The sequence below is a fragment of the Eublepharis macularius genome, chromosome 1 (assembly GCF_028583425.1).
Source record: "Eublepharis macularius isolate TG4126 chromosome 1, MPM_Emac_v1.0, whole genome shotgun sequence".
Lineage (NCBI taxonomy): Eukaryota > Metazoa > Chordata > Lepidosauria > Squamata > Eublepharidae > Eublepharis > Eublepharis macularius.
This window is the reverse complement of record NC_072790.1, coordinates 107231220-107250490: the sequence shown is the minus strand read 5'-3', so window position 1 is coordinate 107250490 and position 19271 is coordinate 107231220. Positions and strand designations below refer to the sequence as shown.

General features: G+C 43.4%; 1 protein-coding gene across 1 annotated transcript in view; it reads left to right on the top strand.

Annotated features, from left to right (window-relative positions):
- TBC1D32 (TBC1 domain family member 32) overlaps window positions 1-15725 on the top strand; it is a 184032-nt gene extending 168307 nt beyond the window's left edge. Inside the window, 2 exon segments of the mRNA XM_054976881.1 lie at window positions 4938-5126; window positions 15049-15725. Coding sequence (XP_054832856.1) covers window positions 4938-5126; window positions 15049-15168 — 309 coding nt within the window. The 3' untranslated portion in view covers window positions 15169-15725.
- The last annotated feature ends 3546 nt before the right edge of the window (window positions 15726-19271 follow it).

The window sequence follows — 19271 nt, the reverse complement described above, 5'->3', positions numbered from 1 at the left end:
ACCTTGTTGCCCAAATAATCCAAGTCCACATTATACGAATTATATAAAATGGTCTCCCGAGTCTTCTTAGATGAAAAGTCAATAATAATCTCGCGAGGCAGCTGACGCTTCATTACATACTTTGAAGATGTCCGCCGGACTTCCAAAATATCGCTTTTTAACTCTTCTTTAGTTGTCTTTGCAAATGGCGCCAAAAGTCCAGACACCAGATCTTTCAAATTTTCACTTTGCTCCTCTTTTACATTCTGAAGACGCAGTACCGTTTGGGCACGGTCCACTTGCAATCCTATTATTTGATTCTCCAAAAGCTTCACTCCCTTACTTGCTGCTTTCATGAGTACTGCGTTCTCGTGCGCAGACTGCTCTGCTCCGGTCGCTGTTTCTTTAGTGTTTTTCACTTCGCTTTCCACTGAATCAACCTTTTGCCCCATTTCATTTAGTTTCGCTACAAAGGGCTGCACAGCATCAAAGACTGCTCTCCTCACCATCTCTTCCAAGGTTTCCCCCTTCCCCTGTAACGTCGCCATCACCGATTTACTTATTGCTGGGCTCTGCTTTCTCATCGCCATCTTAGGGGGGGGGGGCGCCAACTAAGTTCCGAAACTCCGTGAAGGGGAAGAAATCCGCTCCTTCTTAGCGTCAACTCCCACCAATCCTTTGCATACGCTTAGAAGTCAGAAGGGATTCGCTTACTTACAGGTTTTCACCTTAAATCTGCTTATTGCCGTTCTCCATAGCCCGGCAGCACGCAAGGTGCTGCGCAAGTCTGCCGGCCTCCGTTGGAGCAAACGGGCAATTTACCCCCTGCATTGCTTTCAGGGAGTTCTTCCCGCCGCGCTCCGGACCCCGTCTCCCTCACTGGGAGTCCTGGGGGTTAACCCTCATGGGTCAACCGCCCGGTCAGGCTGCTCGGACGTTTCCTCCCGGACCTGCGGGGAGGAGCGTCCGACATGGCTGGGAAAACGAAACCGAATCCCGCTTCGTTGCATATTTTGAAGATGTCCGGCGGACTTCCAGAATATCGCTTTTTAACTCTTCTTTAGTTGCCTTTGCGGATGACGCCAAAAGTTCCGACACCAAATCCTTTAAGTTTTCACTTTCCTCCTCCTTCACATTATGAAGATGCAATACCGTCTGAGCACAATCCACTTGTAACCCTATCAATTGATTCTCTGAAAGCTTTACTTCTTTGTTTGTTGCTTTCATGAGCACTGTTTTCCCGAGCAGACTGCTCTGCCCCAGATGCTACGTCTTTAATGGTTTTTACTTCATTCTCAACTGAGCCAACCCTTTGACTGATTTCATTTAGCTTATCAACAAAGGGCTTCATAGCTTCAACGACTGACCGTTTAACCACCTCTTCAAGAGACTCTCACCTGCAAAGCAGCCGAAACAGATTTGCCCACAGCAGGCTCTGCTTTTTCATCGCCATCTTGGGGGGGGGGAGTCCGCCAACTAAGTTCCAAAACTCAATGAAGGGGAAGATATCCGAACCTTCTTAGCTTCAACTCCCACCAATCCTTCGCATACGCTTGGAATGACAGAAGGGATTCGCTTCTTACAGGTTTTCACCTTAAATCTGCTTGTTGCCGTTCTCCATGGCCTGGCAGCACGCGATGTGCTGCGCAAGTCTGCCGGCCTCCGTAGGAGCAGACGGGCAATTTACCCCCTGCATCAACTTCAGGGGGCTCTTCCTGCAGCGCTCCGGACCCTGACCCCCTCACTGGGAGTCCTGGGGGTTAACCCTCGCAGGTCAGCCACCCGGTCAGGCTGCTCGGGCGCTTCCTCCCGGACCTGCGGAGAGGAGCGTCCGACATGGCCGGGAAAACAAAACCGAATCCGGTTGTAAAAAGTGTTTTTTTTGCAGCTGCCTTAACTTGTTGTTCTAGTAGTAGTAGCACTGGATCCAATATAATCCCAAGGCTCTTAACCACATCTGCAAGGGTCAGACGAACTCTGTCGAAAGTGGAGAGTACAATGTCCTTCAAGATACCTGCCTTCCCAACAAGCATCACTTCCGTCTTGTCTGGGTTCATTTTCAATTTGTTCGTTTTTCGCCATTTTGCTACAGCTGTCAGGCAGCAATCCAAGATTTCTACTGCATCCTGTGGGGACCTGGATAGTGAGATGCATGTCATCTGCATATTGGTGACATCCACCTCCATAGCTGAGAATGAGTTCTAAAGGCTTTACATAGAGGTTGAATAACATGGAAGATAAGGCTGCCCCCTGCGGAACCCTGCAAGATAATCACCATTCTCGAGACAGTTGATCTCCAAGAGCAACCCTTTGTGTCTGTCCCATGAGAAACTAATAATATTACTTGTCAAATATGTAGGGGAGACATGACAGAAAAAAAATTATAGGGACTACTGGAATACCTTGGGGGAGGGAGTTGGAAAGGTCTGGCTATCATGATCTCATTGTGTTTCTTGTGATTACATATACATTAGCTATCAGACGTGCTTATGAACACAGTGGGGCTTGCTTCTGAGTAAACATGCATAGAACTGGGCTGCATATCTTACATGGTAGCTGTTACACTCTGATTTGTTAACTTTTAAGTGGGAATAGCAAGATTAGTTTTGCTTCTTGGCCTTATGGCTAAGATTAAGATTAAGTGTGTATAATAGTTTAGCAATCTAATCGGCTAAATATGGGTTGTTCCCAGATTCCTATAAACAACTCTGTTCATAACAAGGGTCTTGCCCAACTATCCCTTCTTTCTACAGCCCCTTGCACTTCATGAAAAGCAGCTTCTGCTTTTATAGGATCAATACAGGGGACTGCAGATGAAAGTGGAGATTAGCAAACATCCCCTAGTCCACATACATTAATGCATTGTCACTATACCACACAATTGGCGGATATTTTACGCACTGGAAGCCCAGTTTTACACACTGGAAACCCATCATTTATACTAGTGTGCCTTTGCTAGAACTATTTTATTTGAATGGTGAAGTGGGATCTACTCACTTGGTGATCATTTACATCCTTTTTGTGTGAGAAGTATAATTCAACATTTTACAATTTTCAGAATTGGAGTTTATCTTTATTTTTGACTTAAATATCTAATAAAGAATAGATTCTGCCCACAAGCAAGCCCCAGAGACTAGCCAGCCAATCAGAACCGTTGGGAGCTGCACTGGATGGGAGGGAGAAAGAGTCACCTCAGTTTAAATAAGGAGAAGTGATACACATTTTCCTTTGGACCGGGAAATTTTGGGCATGGATAACAGCGTACGCTGAGTTAGGCCTTTTCTTTTGGACTTAAAGTTAGGATTTTAGGGGGGAAGGGTTGTTTTAAGGAAGCAAACAAGCACCCTGTGGAGGGTCCATCCAAAATCTAAGTTTTCTGGTACTGTTTCTAAAGCCATGTTCTCTGAAAGTGTAAAAGAATGGCCTAGTACTTGAATAGAAGCCTGTCAGCTGTATAAAAGATACAAATAAGCCTTAACTGCTGAAGAGCACTTTCTGGGGAAAAGACAATAATTTCACTGCCTAGTATTTGTGTTTTTAACTTAGACTGAGGCTCAATCAGTTAACTCCCAGTGGGGAAAAAAACAACCTCTGGGGAGTGCCCAGTTGTACCTTTGTTCTTTCTATTTATTCCACACAAAATCTAGAAATGTTTCTACAACTTATTTCCTGTAAATAAATCTCTGCTTGTTGTTCTCTTCCAACTGTGTGCAGTCTGTTCCATTAAAATAGCTGTGGGAAACAAGTTTCTAATCACCTCACTATCAAGTACTACATTATTAGGATCACAAATAAAGCCTGTTACAGAATACAGTGCTGCATACTGCCATCCAGTTATAAAAGCTTGTCTCTTTAAAATAATAATATTCAATTTATATACCACTCTTCAGGACAACTTAATACCTACCCATACCACTTTACAAAGTGTGTTATTATTATCCTCACTAGAGGTGGGCATGAACTGGTGGGGAAATAAACCATGCGGTTCGTGGTTCATCCCATTTCAGGAGCCATGAACTTTCACGAACTTTCCCCAGTTCACGAACCAGTTCATGGGGTTTAAATACCCCTTTCTGAGCTGCTGAGATCCGGGAGTGGAAATGCTCCTTTCCCTGCCACTTAGCAGCAGAATGGAAAGGGGTATTGGGGTTTAACACAAAACGAACTAGCAGACCAGTTCATGGAAGTTGGTGGAAAATGCGCTTCTATGAACCACTGGTTCATGAAGCATGAACTGGCCCAGTTCGTGACAAACTTTAGTTCGTATTTTGGTTTGTGCCCATCTCTAATCCTCACAACAATCACCCTGTGAGGTAGGTGGGGCTGAGAAAACTTTGAAAGCTGTGATTGACGCAAGGTCACCCAGCTGGCTTCAAGTGGAGGAGTGGGAAATCAAACCTGGCTTTCCAGATTAGAGTCCTGCCGCTCTTCACCACAACACCCAACTGGCTCTATTGATATTGTGGTGGCTGGGGTTTAACCAGAAGGAAAATAGAAGCCAGAGTGTGGGGTAATAGGACAGAATTCAGTCCAGGGAACCTTTATCTCAGAGCTCTCGTTTTCAGCTCTCCTTCTTTCTCCATCTACCATCACATCAGGGCTACACTCCAAATAAAATACTTGGCAACCAAAACTCTGCAGTCACAATGTACAGACAAAGTGGTGACAACCAAGCACTAACCATCAGAAAAGCACATGTATGTATAGTAGAGGGGAGACCTGTGGTATGTAACTGTGAGGGAAATAAAGTAACTCAGAGTGAATTAAACATGAGCTTTCTAAATAACGCTTAAAATCAGTACTTTCACTAAATGAGTCTTGTATAAGCTGATACTGTTCTACCCTTTCTTGTTGACTGATAATAAAAGGAATCTCTGAACAGTCTCTCAAAAGTCATTTATGTTATAAAAGATAATAGAGGCTTCAGTAATTAGTTGTATTTTCAATTTTTTTCTTAGATCTGCCAACAGTGGCTAATGCAATGCTTCTGGAATTATATGGACTGGAGTGAGATCTGCCATTACATTGCTATTTGCATTTTCCTTGGCCCTGACTATCAGATATATATGTGTATTTCTGTGTTCAAACATCTACAGCAAGAAATCCTTCAGCATACACAGAATCAGGATCTCCAGGTTTTTCTTAAAGTAATTTTTTTTAAATTCTGTCTTTCATTTTCAGTAATAGAATAAAGCTAAGTGTTGAAATCAGTGTTATGGAGAGACCAGCAGTAAACCATTTTTAAATGTATGATGTTTATTGTTAGCTTGATTTTCTTATTAGCAGCTGTTTTCTTCCCAAATGGCAAAGGAAATTATTTTATCCTCTAGAGAAAAAAATTACACCAGTAATATAAAGTTGATTCTTACTAACTTCATTCTGCTGGGAACTCAAGATAGACCCTAAAGCCTGTACTGGTAATTTGGTTATTGCGGAGTAGCAAACCTTGATGGACATTAGACAAGATAGCATGCTTCTATTCTCAAAAGGCATCTGGTTGGCCACTACTGGAAACAGAATGTTGGACTCAATGGACCTTATATCTGTATCTTATGTTTTAAAATCAAAGTGTTTTAGTTTTATGTTACCATGCAGAAGTGATAACTGCTTTTTCTTATCACTCAGAGATTAGTTCAGTTTATAAAATCCACAAGGTTGGATTCAATTGTGAACAAAATGAGTTCTGGGAGTAGACCTCTCTTTGTCTCTTGGGCCACCCCTCCTGCCAGCCTCCTGAAAAACCATTACCGGGGTTTGGGACAATAGGGTGGGATGCAGCTTGAGGGGAAACTTAAATGAATAACCCACCCTTCTTCTTCATGAACTCTTCCCCAACAGAACAAGAACTTGCAGAAGGGAAAGAAATTTCTGCTTCCTCCCCCTTGCTATTAGACTTCCACACTACATGTCCCTGTGTTTCCAGAGGCCCCTGAACTTATATAATGCCTTAGCATGTTCAAGCTGCTTAACGTGCATTTTTTGTCATCATAATAATCCAGTAAGGCAGATCAATATTACCATTCTACAAATGCAGTCCTCAGGCAGAGAGTGAATGGCTAACCTAAGTCCATTTAATGAATTGACACAAGATTCAAAGTATTGGGGGTAGTCTTTTTGAGCCAGAGTTTAGGCTTTTTGTTACTCAGCTACACTAGCTCAAGAAAGGAAATCATGACAGAAAATCATTTTTGGGACTATTGTTACACTGGGAGATTTCTGATTCAAAACTGAACTTTTGGTAAATGAGGAAGCACGACAGGTAGTCCGACTATTTTCCCTAATTCCCACCTTTCTTGTTTTCTGAAAGCTGTTTTTTTATTGTAAGATTCATTATCTGTCCTTTACCTGTAGAAGAATGTGCAAACTGAAATTCCAAACTGAGTTTTAAACTTGATAAGATCAGTATAACATACATAACTTTAGAATCAAAGATGAATTTTATTAATATAAAATACTAGCCTGGTTAATATTTTAAAACAAGAAATACCAAGCAAATTGTTGAAGCATGCTATTAATCGCTGTCTGTTCATAAAAGCCATCTTGTATAATGCGAGTACCACAGTATACCATTAATTTAAAATCTTTGACATTAATTTTAAAAAAGCATGACAAACCTGTAATCCTCATTATATAGTAGGTGACAACAGACCAGAGCTATGCTTCTTCCTAAAAAAATTCATGTTAACATCTAATGACAGGCCATCAAAATTAAATGGTTCTTTAGATGCACAGGCCAAATAATAGGTCAAAAATGATAAAACTCATTAAAATTGCACTGAACAAATTTAAATGGAATAGTAGGATTAACTGTATTATACAAAGGAGAAAAATAAATGTTTTTGAGGAAAGAGTGAGGTTTTAATTGATCTCCTGTGTCCAAATATCTTATTTAATAACCAGAATTGAATTGGCAGAGACTAGAAATATAATCCATAACACTCCACTGAGTCAAATTAAGATCATGGCCATTTCCACACGTCTCCCTCTCCTGAAAAATAGCACAAAATTTATGGAATGACACACCTTCATGGCATGATTTTCCATCATAACTTTGCTTCGTGGCACATTTTCTGACATCGTGCCATGAAGCAAAGTCATGTCGGGAAATCGCGCCATGAAGGCGCATCGTTCCATAAGTTTTGTGCTATTTTTCAGGATGGGGAGAAGACGTGTAGAAGTGGTCGATGAGAAATGAAGTTCTTGACCTATTGGGGAAATTTATGGAATGACACACCTTCATGGCATGATTTTCCATCATAACTTTGCTTCGTGGCGCATTTTCTGACATCGTGCCACGAAGCAAAGTCATGTCGGGAAATCGCACCATGAAGGCACATCATTCCATAAGTTTTGTGCTATTTTGCAGGATGGGGAGAAGACGTGTCGAAGTGGTCGATGAGAAATGAAGTTCTTGACCTATTGGGGAAATTAAAAAACAGTAAGCCTCAAAGTCCTGATGGCATACACAAGAGTGCTTAAAGAACTCAGATGTGAAATTGTAAAGAGTCCAGTTGCCCCTTTAAGACTAACCAACTTTATTGTAGCATAAGCTTTTGAGAACTACCGCTCTCTTCATCAGTTGCATCTGACAAAGAGAGCAGTAGTTCTCAAAAGCTTATGCTACAATAAAGTTGGTTAGTCTTAAAGGTGCTATTGAACTATTTACTATTTTGCAGCTATAGACTAACATGGCTAACTCCTCTGGAGATGTGAAATTGTTGATTTACTAACCAACCACTGTACTAGTCGACAGGAGAGTGGCAAATGTTACACTGATTTTTTAAAAAAGACTTCAGAGGAGAACCAGGAAATTACAGGCCAGTTACCCTAAAGTCTATTCCAAGCAAATTAGTAGAAACTTTAATCGAAGATAGAATTATTAGGCACACAGAGGGAAAAGGTCTGCTGAGGTAAAATCAGCTTGGCTTCTACAAAGGGAAGTCCTGCCTCATCAATCTTTTGGAGCTTTTTGAAAAAGCAAACAAACATATAGGTAACATTGACCTGATAGACATTATATACTTGGACTTTCAAAAGACTTTTGACAAGGTACCTCACTAAAGGCTCCCAAGAAAGCTTTGGCAGTCAAGTGATAAGAGGACAGGTGCTTTTATGGGTTAATATTTGGTTAAATGAAAGGAAGCAGAGAGTAGGAATAAGTTCTCTCAGTGGAGGGAAGTAAGCAGTGGATCGCTGCTGTTGGGGCTGACGATCTGGAATGAGAGGAAAAGATTCCTTGGGCCTATAGTGGATAGCTCAATGAAAATGTCAACCCAGTGTGCCAAAGCACTGAAATAGGTAGGGGACTGAAAAGAAGACAGCCAATGTTATAATGCCCTTGTATGCATCTATGGTGCAGCCTTCTTTGGAAAGCTGTGTGCAGTTCTGGTCACCGTATCTCAAAAAGAACATTACAAAGCTGGGAAAAGTCCAGAAGAGGGCAACCAGATGATTAAGGATTTACCACATTTTTCCTATGAGAACAGGCTGAAGAGTCTGGGACTTTTCTATTTGAAAAAGAGACAACTAAGAGTGAACACAATAGAAGTTTATGAAATTATGCATGTGATAGAGAGTGGACGGAAATAATTTTTTCTTCTCCCAGAATACTAGATCTCCAGGCCATCCTATGAAGCTGATGAGTAATGGATACAGGATGGACAAATGAGTGTTTAAAATGTAGAATGTGCTACCAGAGGATGCAGTTATGGCCACAGACATTGATGGCTTTAAAAAGGGATTAGACAGATTCATGGGGGATAGGTGTGTCTGTGACTACTATCCATGGTGACTAAAGGAAACATTTATATTTGGACAAATATATATATATCAAGTATGCACTGCACTAGCAGTGTAAAAATAGAAACCTGTAGGGTTTTGTTTCGTTTTTTTAACCCTGACACAACAAGACAGTTAAAACTTGTTCATTATGTGTAATGCACAATTACCAAATTTAAATATATTTAAATAATGATTGGCCAAAACAGCAAATACTAGTCTTTTCTTAAGACGAAGAATTTGTCCAAAATATTTCATAACATGCAAGAGATACTATGAAACATTGTTGGGATTGGGAAAGGGCAGTTCATCTACGGTCTTCCTGTGCAGGCACACATGGGACTGCGCACGCGCAGGCCTGCCGATACCGGAGATTTTAATAGCTAAAAACCACCAGGGGGCGCTCCCGCCTCCCAGCGCGCATGCGCGGCTGCCTTCCCACCGAAACGGCTCTTAAGAGGCGGAGCGCCCCCCACATACCCCCAGTTTCTCTTTCGCCGCCGATCGTTGAGGTTTACAGCTTTCTTCGTTCGCGATGTCTGAGAAGGCCTTGTTTAAGCGTTGCGAGACCTGCAATCGTAAGATGACAAGGTCGGATGGTCATTCCATTTGCTTATATTGCCTTGGAGAAACACACAACACTCAGGCGTGCAAGCATTGCCGCGCGTTTACCTCCAAGGCCAGGGCGGAACGGACGGTTCGTTTGCATGCCTTCCTCTGGCAGCGTGCGATGTCGGTCGAGGACCTTCCACCGAAGTCTTCGTCTGCTCCATCTGCGTCCTCTCGTCCTCCTGTGGCGTCGGGTTCCAAGACTCCTCGTTCACAACCGTCTCCGAGTCGCTCGGAGTCGAGGCCCGAGAGGATCCCTTCGGGTCGGAGTTTGTCGGAACCGACCGCTTCAGTTCCGAGACATTTGGCAAGTCGGCCTCCTTCGATCTCGTCGGCTGTCCAGGCTTCACCTGCCCATGGAGCCCATAGAAGTTCGACCCCGTCGGTTCCGAGGTCGACTCCTCCAACTCATACAACCTCTACGGTTCCGACGACTTCGGATCCCTCTGCAAGGTCGAAGACCGTTCCTGAAAAGAAGAAGAAAAAGCATAAGCATTCCAGTAAGCATGATAAGGCAGTGTTGGAGGGTTTACTCACCTCTCCCCCGTCGGTTCCAATCGACTCCACTCCTGTCCAAGTGGAGCAGCAGGCAGAAGCGAGTGATCGTCCGCAGTCCAAGACTCCTCCGGACCGGGAGGCTCAGGAGGACGACGTCATACTCCTCGAGAAGCCTCTTACACCTTCGGGTCGGGCCCGATCGGTCTCCTACGAATCAGGCTCGGTTCGGTCGGTTTGGAGTCGACAGAGTCGGTCTACCCGTCGCTCTAGCTGTCGGAGCCCGCCGCGGTCCTACCGGAGCCGATCCAGGGAGAGTCGACGTCGAGATGAACCTGTTCCTCGTTACTTTAGTAGGGAGAGTTCATACTACTCTGACCAACATTATAGAGGTGCTTCGTTGTCTCCCTCATTTCGAGTCGGTTCCGATGTCGGATATGACCCGTCCCGCCTCCCGTCGGATCGGGTCTCTCCGCGGCCCCAGGCCCGCTACAGTGTTTCTCCTTTGTCGGAGTCACCTGAAAGGGAAATTGGGCCATCTGATAAGGCTTCGCCCATTGATGATTTTCGGGCCTATAACGAGTTGCTCCAAAGAATGGCGAAAGCCTTGGACCTTGAAGTGACTTCCACTGAATCTAAATTTACTGATAAGATATTGCAACATATCTATTTGGGATCTACTCCCTAGATTGCCTTTCCCCTTATAGAGGGGTTTGCTGATCTTTGGAAGAAACTGCAGTCTCAACCTGCGTCTGCTACCGCCACTAACCGGAAGGTGGAGAGCTTCTACAGGACCAAAGATGATGCTCATCCGTTCCTGGCCGTTCACCCTCCTCCATCCTCTCTTGTCACTGAGGAGATGCAAGCTCGGCCTCGCCAGGGCTCTCTGTCGGCTCCGACTGACAAGGATAGTAGAAAGATCGATGCCTTGGGCAGGAAGTTGTATACTTCAGCTACGTTTGGCATCAAAGTGGCGAATTATGCCGCGATGATGGCGGCCTATCAACTGTTTTTATGGAAGAAGGTGGCGTCTTTTCTTCCTAAGATTCCCGAAGACCAGCGCACCTTGCTTCAGGTCATTCAGGAGGAGGCTGTCCGCCTATCCAGACACCAGATCAATGTTGGGCGAAGTATGGCTGACACCGCATCTAGATCGCTCCTCTCCTCGGTGGTACTGCGCAGGTACGCCTGGCTTCACACGACCGCCCTCCCAGTGGAGACGAGGAACAGGGTTGAGGACCTGCCGTTCGAGGGCACCACCCTGTTCTCAGAGAAAACTGACGAGTTCCTCTCTAAGAAGAGGACCGACCGTCTGACAGCCCGCTCGTATGGGGTTCTACACCAGCCGTCGCAGCAGTCTTCTCGCCCATACTATCGTTCTTTCCAGCGTGGCAGACAACACCGCTATCAGCCCTATCAAGGGTATGCTTACCAGCCGCGCAGGAACTACCAGAGCCCACAATTTGCCTTTCCCAGACGGAGGCAGGGCCAACGTCCCAAGCCTAGTTCCCAACAGCATCAGGCCAAGGACCAGGACCAATTGCATAAGCAATTCTGACAATCACAGGGACCTGACCCCACTTTTGGGGACAGGCTTAATGCTTTCTTGGATGCATGGTGTTCAGTTTGTTCCGATGTTTGGGTTTTGTCTATTATCCAGTTTGGTTATAAAGTTGAATTTCTTGGTTTACCTTACCTACGTCTCCCTGTGTTTTCTTCTGACCCCCCTCGTTCAGAGATCCTGGGGGAGCTCTCAGCCCTCTTGCAGAAAGGGGCTATAGAGGAGGTTCCGGTTGCTTCAGCTGGTTTGGGGTTCTATTCCAACCTGTTTCTAGTGGAGAAGAAGGATGGTGGGCTTCGGCCTATCCTGGATCTCAGGGGATTGAATAAATTTATACGAGTTCGTAAATTCAAAATGGTTACTTTACAAATGGTTTTGACTTTGTTGCCCCGACAGTCGTGGTTTGCAGTCCTGGATCTGAAGGATGCGTATTTTCATATTTCAATTTTCCCTGAGCACAGAAAGTTTTTACATTTTGTCTATGGTCAACGTGTTTTTCAATACAATGTTTTGCCCTTTGGATTGGCCACTGCACCTAGAGTGTTCACTAAGTGTGTGGCAGTGGTGGTGGCTCATTTACGCCTCCAGGGCTGCCAAATCTTTCCTTATCTGGATGACTGGCTCTTGGTTGGTGATTCTGCTGAATCTGTGTCCAATCAGGTGTATCTCACTTTAAATTTATGTTTACGCCTGGGTCTTTTTGTTAATCAGAAGAAATCCAAGTTGACCCCTGTGCGCTCCATCCAATTTATTGGAGTAATTTTGGATGGTGTTAGGGATGCAGGCTTCTTATCTACAGAGCGTGCTTCAAAAATTAAGAGGCTTATTTCAACCCTTCAGAGGTGTCGTTTCCAATCTGTTCGCTTTATCCAGACCCTTTTGGGTTGCATGGCTTCTACTACAGCAGTGGTTCCACTGGCCAGGTTATTTATGCGACCCTTCCAATTGTGGTTCAATTCAGTGTTCTCACCGGCCCGTGATTCTCAAAATAGGAGACTTTCCGTCCCTGGGGGGGGGGATGTCCTCCCTGGAGTGGTGGCTGGATGATGCTAATTTATTTAAAGGGATGGAGTTTGGTTTTCAACAAACTCATCTGTCAGTTACTTCAGATGCTTCCCTTTTCAGTTGGGGGGCTCACTGTGCTGGCTTTTATGCCCATGAGTTATGGTCTGAGTCTGAACGTGAGGAACATATTAATATTCTTGAGTTACAGGCAATTTTATATGCATTGATCTCCTTTTCAGATGTCGTGCGGAACAAGTCCGTTCAAGTCCTGACAGACAACACGACGGCAATGTTTTACATCAACAAGCAAGGTGGCACGGCCTCTGTGGCTCTCTGCACAGAGGCGATGAGACTCTGGAAGTGGGCATAGATCATGCTGTGTGGCTGCATGCAGTTCACATCCCGGGGGTACAGAATTCCATGGCGGACCACCTGAGCAGACTCCACAGGGAAAACTACGAGTGGTCCCTCCAGGACAAGTATCTCGCCCCTATCTTCTCGGAATGGGGGACTCCAGAGTTGGACCTCTTTGCGACAGTGGAAAATCGCACGATCCTAGCTTATTGTTCCAGAGGAGGAGTAGGCCCAGAATCAAGTGGGGACGCGTTTCAATTAAGTTGGTCAGGTCCCCTGTGTTATGCCTTTCCTCCGTTCCCGCTTCTGGCACGGGTCCTCAGCAAGATCCAGAGGGACAGGGCATCCGTCATCCTGGTGACCCCGTATTGGCCGAGGCAACCCTGGTTTCACTCCCTTCTGAGTCTGCAGACTCAATCAATCCGTCTCCCGGTGGTTCCCGATCTCCTGACCTGCGGGGGGGGGGGTTCTTCACCACGACATCAGGAGACTCAAACTCACAGCGTAGTTGATCAGGCCGGGGTTGCCTTCTCCGAGGCTGTGACTAATGTTCTCTTAAATGCTAGACGTTTGTCTACCAGGCAGTCTTATGCCCTTAAGTGGGACAAATTTTCTGTGTGGTGTAGTCGCAGGGGTTTGGATCCTTTTGAGTCCACCCTTTCTGATATTTTGGACTTTTTGTGGGAGGTGAAACAGGAGGGTTTGGCCAACTCCTCAGTCAAGGTTTATCTGGCAGCCATCTCTGCTTTTCACCCTCCAGTGGATAGAAAATCTGTTTTTTCCCACTATTCTGCTAAATTATTTTTACAGGGGCTGAATAATTTGTTTCCCCCTGTGCGGGCTTTGGTCCCTCAGTGTTCATTGCCCCTGGTTCTGACTCATTTGATGTCTAAGCCTTTTGAACCCTTGGCTTCCTGTCCACTCTGTTTTTTGTCCATGAAAGTGGCCTTTTTGGTTGCGGCTACTTCAGCCAGGAGGGTTGGGGAGCTAGCGGCGTTATCCTGCGAGCCCCCTTATTTGAAATTCCACCCTGAGAAGGTCGTTCTTCGTACAAAGGTCGAATTTTTGCCTAAAGTGGTATCTCGTTTTCATTTGTCTCAAGAATTGGTTCTACCAGTTTTCTTTCCAACTCCGGCTTCTGAGGCAGAGACGGCCCTTCATTCTTTGGATGTTCGCAGGGCCATTTTATTTTATTTGGATAGGGTGAAACCGTTTAGGATTGACTCTAATTTATTTGTTTGTTTTGCTGGACAGAATAAGGGTAACCGGGCCTCGTCTCAGACTATCTCTAGATGGGTGGTCCAGGCTATACTGACTTGTTATTCTGCTGCTAACTTACCTTGTCCTTTGGAAGTGCATGCCCACTCCACCAGATCCCAGGCGTCGTCAGCGGCTCTCTTCAGGGGTGTTCCACTCCAGGACATCTGCAGAGCGGCGACGTGGGCCTCGGCGGATACTTTTGTGAAGCATTATGCGCTGGACATCCTAGATAGAAAGGAGACAGCGGTGGGCACAGCTGTTCTGCACTCCATCTTTGAGTGATGCCTTGGCGTCACCTCCACCCAGGTATTTAGCTTTGGAATCTTCCCATGTGGGACTGCACAGGAAGACCGTAGATGAAAAACAGGTTTTACTTACCATAACTGTTGTTCATCTAGGTCTTCCGTGCAGGCACACATGCCCTCCCTCCTTCCCCGCTAACTCTCTTGGTACTTACCTTGCAGGGGGCGGCGAAAGAGGAACTGAGGGTATGTGGGGGGCGCTCCGCCTCTTAAGAGCCGTTTCGGCGGGAAGGCGGCTGCGCATGCGCGCTGGGAGGCGGGAGCGCCCCCTGGTGGTTTTTAGCTATTAAAATCTCCGGTATCGGCAGGCCTGCGCGTGCGCAGTCCCATGTGTGCCTGCACGGAAGACCTAGATGAACAACAGTTATGGTAAGTAAAACCTGTTTTTTTCAGCTTCCTTTGTCAAATTGACATTTACTTTATACTCATTTTAAGTTTCCCAGTGATGTATATTAATAGACTGGATAAACAAATTAATTGTGAAATGCACAATTTCTGTTTGCAAATGTGGAATTGGAAAAAAGTTGTCTAGAAATGCACGTGTAAGTTTCGCATTTTTGTTGCAATGTGCAGTGTAACTTGCCAGACTAGGTGCCAGTAGGGGACAAAATGAAATGAGTACCTTTGAGAAAAGCTAAAAAATACTAGCTTGATGCTGTGAAACTTTTCCTAATCTAATAATCATTTTCTTTGTGCAATGTACAGGAAGAAGCAATTCATGGATTTCAAGTGAGTGATTACCTCAGATACATGGAAAGCTTGGCTTTAACCTACAGACCAGTACTTCTAAGGGACATGAAGAACATTAGAGTGCAGAGCACGTAGATCAAGTAAATGAGCGTCTCATTTCACATTTTAGTTACGTTAAGGAGGCAGGAATTGTTTATTTTGTATACCTCTCCATAAAAATGCATTCATTCTAAACATTCATACTGCCAAACCAATAATGAGGGGTTTGAGCATACAGCTTTCACAAGATGACATCCTCTAAATTGGATCATCTGAAAATAAACCGTTTTTCTAGCCAGGCACCATAACGTTGCTTATACTTGGCTACTAAACCTGTCCATGAATTACTTAAAGATCCTGCTTATGTTTTCTGGTAAAGATTTCCATAATGTTACATTTTGTTTACCTTCAGTTGCTACCTAAAAGTGCTAAATCATGTACAGGTTTGACAGTAAGAAACTGTAATCTGAATAATCCTTTTGATAAATCAGACATTGTAAATAGTGATGAGTAAAGGCAGAACTTCTTTCTCGCATAGGGCAAGACTAATTGTCAGGCTGTGACACGCCCTCGGACACTAATCTTGGAAGACTAACTTTGCTTCTTCTACTGGGTCTCCCCTTCCGTTACAGACAAAACAATGTTGATTTTACCAGTGCCCCCTCACCTGAATTTCTATGTATTATTGAAATGAATAAATTAAAACAAGTATTAATAGATTATGAAGAGATGTTGTATTGATTCTGAATTAAATTTTTAGAACTGTTCACAGAAAATGCAAACCATGAAGGACTTTGAATTGAACCTAGTAACTGATGGGAGGCCAATAGAGTGATTGTAATATGCCTGCATCACCTAGCTCCTGATAATAATCGAGCTGCAGCATTCTGCATCAACTGGAGTCTTCAAGTTGCCTTCAAGGGGAGACCTATGTAGAGTGTATTACAGTAGTCTAGTCTTGATGTTACCACGACGTGGGTCCAGGTAGCCAGATTGGCTGTGTTGAGGTAGAGGGTCATCTGCCAGATTAAACTGAGTTGGGAGAATCCATTTTTTGTAGCTGCATCAATTAAACAACAATGCTGGATCCAGAATAACCCCTAAGCTCTTAAACTGAGTGTGCAAGGGTCAACTGAACCCCTGTGGTGGGCTCCACCTTATGGAATGGCCTGCCTGAAGAGGTTAAGAAAGCTACCACTCTCCTGGCTTTCTGCCCATTGTGCAAAACTGAATTATTCAGGAGGGCTTTTTTACACCGTTAATAGAACTGTGCTATAAGGAAATGATTTGGAGAAATCTGTTGAAAAATGATAAGGGACTGTAATCTATATTACTGTGTACTGTCTATTGTTGTAAGTATGCTCCTACTGGGTAGTTTCTGCATCTTGTAATATGTCATGTCAATTTCCGTATGTTTTGTTTCAGCGCTGTTTTCAGCGCTGTATCAGAGTTCTGCTTATTTTTCGTGCAATCCTTACCCTATTGTATTGTTTATTAAATGTTTCAGCCATCGATCAAATTGATGCACATTGTGTAATCTGCCTTGAGTCTCAGAGCCAAACTACAAGTGATGCCTTACACAGGTTGGACACTTGTCAGCTTCCCTCAAGTTTTGATGGGAAATGTAGGCGCCCTGGTTTTACAGCTTGGCTCTCCATTACAGCTGCAAGACCAGGATGCCTACATTTCCCATCAAAACTTGAGGGAAGCTGACTAGTGTCCAACCTGTGTAAGACGTCACTTGTAGTTTGGCCCTCAGTGAGAAAGGCATTATAAATAATGTAAATAAAATAATGATATTAATAAAACATTTTATTAGAATCTACCAAATACAACAAAACAGTACTAAAAATGAAAGCAAGCCTTGCAGGTACATACTCAAATAGTGCTAATATTTTCTTTACTATTCTGTAAGACTCTCTTATGGTCCATCTCATTGCACACACTGATTGTGTGTGCGCGCGCGTCTGCAAAATTAGATACATTATACATGAAGATTTTGTTAGCTGATGATACTTGGTGGAGTAAATATTTCATAACAAAGGACACAAGCCAGACAAAATTAATCATTTTAAAGCCCATTGGTATATCTGCAACTGAAACTGATGGGGTTTAATTATAATACTTAGTGTTTATATAATACTGTCAGTGTTTAAAGTGTTTATCTTACAGCAGCTTCTAAGATGTACTGCTGTTATGATCCCCATATTGCAGATGGGAAACAGGCTTGTCTAAGGTTATCTCCTGAGTTTATTGCAGACACAAGATTTTCACTGGATAGATTCTGGATTGTAGCTCTCTTACAATGCAGTCCTTTGCAAAATTATTCCAGTCCAAGCCCACTGAAATCAGTGGTGTTAGACTGGAGTAACTTTGTATAGGATTACACTGTTAGTCACTATGCTCCAGTGCCAACATTTGGAAAGTATGTGTTAACTTGGTATGCATCGTACCCAATCATCTTTACAGTATTCTGAAATATGCACCTCCGAGTGCTTAATGGTGAGTATTTTATCTGGCTCCCCCAAAATTGAAAATAGGAGACTTATTTCCAAGTATAAGCAAAGTAATCTGAGTTCTTTTTATTTGACACAAAAAGTCAACAAAACTGTTCTTTGAGCACATAATTTTATCACTATTAACTGGTTTCATAGCTTTAAGTCTGGTGGTAACATAAGTCTTATATAGTACTGAGCTGGTATAGTTAGTAACATTTACCTTGATGGAGCAACACAAAGTCTACAAGAGAGGTTTTTTTTCCAATGACTCACACAAATGTTAGCCAAACATCTAAAGATATCACAAAAGCTACATGAATATTATGAAAGCTTATAATTTTACATGGTATAATATATAGTCATGATTCCTTTTTGACCCATTAATTGAGATTTTTAGTGCAAAGAAAAAGGCTGCTCCTTTGGAGGAAGTTAATAAGCCATAATGGGGGGGGGGGAGTAAAAGCTGGTCTGTTAAACTGCCAAAATACTAACTTTGATAAGTTCCAGTGGTTGTTGAGGATGCTCTAATACCTGCCAATTCAGCTCATTTTCCTTTTGCAAGTGGTGATAAGGCAGTCTGTTAATTGACTACCTGTTTTTAACATGTTTGTATGTATTTGCAAAAATAAGCTACTTGCTGCAATCAGAAACTGACTCCCAGTTGATGACTTCACTTCCTGACATTTGGTGATTGCCCCCTTCTCCTATGGCAGCCATTTTGTACTTGCGACAAACACCCTTTGTCAGAATATAAAAAGCGCCTACAGGCTCTGAAAGGTTAGGGATCCCTACATTACAGTTTCCTCTTGCATATTGGAATGTGCCTGACTTGGGGAATCTATTTCAGATTTATTTGTGAATCAGTTTAAATTTATTTTTAAAGGAAACCTTGAGACAGTGGTTGCATATTACACAGAGTTATGAAATTGCTGATGGTTGGGAAAATATGGGTCCACAGAGCTCTGGACTGACCTTCAGAAATCACTGCAATGGGACGTCATGATGACCAACAATTGTCTGTGGGTTTAAGTGGTCTTGAGACAGTGGTATGTAGTGGTTAGAGTAGCATCTAGGAAACCCATGTTTGAATCCCCACTCTGCCATAGAAGGTTGCTGGGTGACATTGAGTCAAACACATACTCTCAGTCTAACCTTCCTCACAGGATTATTGTGGGGATAAAATGAAAGAAAAATGATGGGTCCCCATTGAGAAGAAAGTGAGGGATAAATGAAGAAATAAGTTAAAAGAAGATTAGAAAACTTAAGCAAGATGGTCTGATAGAGGCTGATGGATGTTGAAAAAAATTGGCAAAGTCTAACTCTTGCTCGTTTGATTTGTTTACTATAAGTTAATAATAAAAATGGTACAACAAAAGGCCCATTTTTTAAAAAAAGAATCTCACTACTACAAGCCCAAATAAATAATGCAATGACATCAGCCTACTACAATTTAATACTATTTGTAAGGGTTGCAAGATGACTTCATTGGGCATTGAAGCAAGAATGAAAATGAGACGCAAAAGCCTCATCCATTTCCAATTGTCATATTCAGCCATGTTTTATTCATGCAATATTCTTTTGGAAAAGAAAAGGAGGACTGAGAGCTAAAGCTAGTGCTGCTTGTTTGTGGTTTTTGTAAAATCAATGACTAACCCTTGTAGCAGTGAAGACAGACCTGTGACACTGTATCGGCAGCGCCTA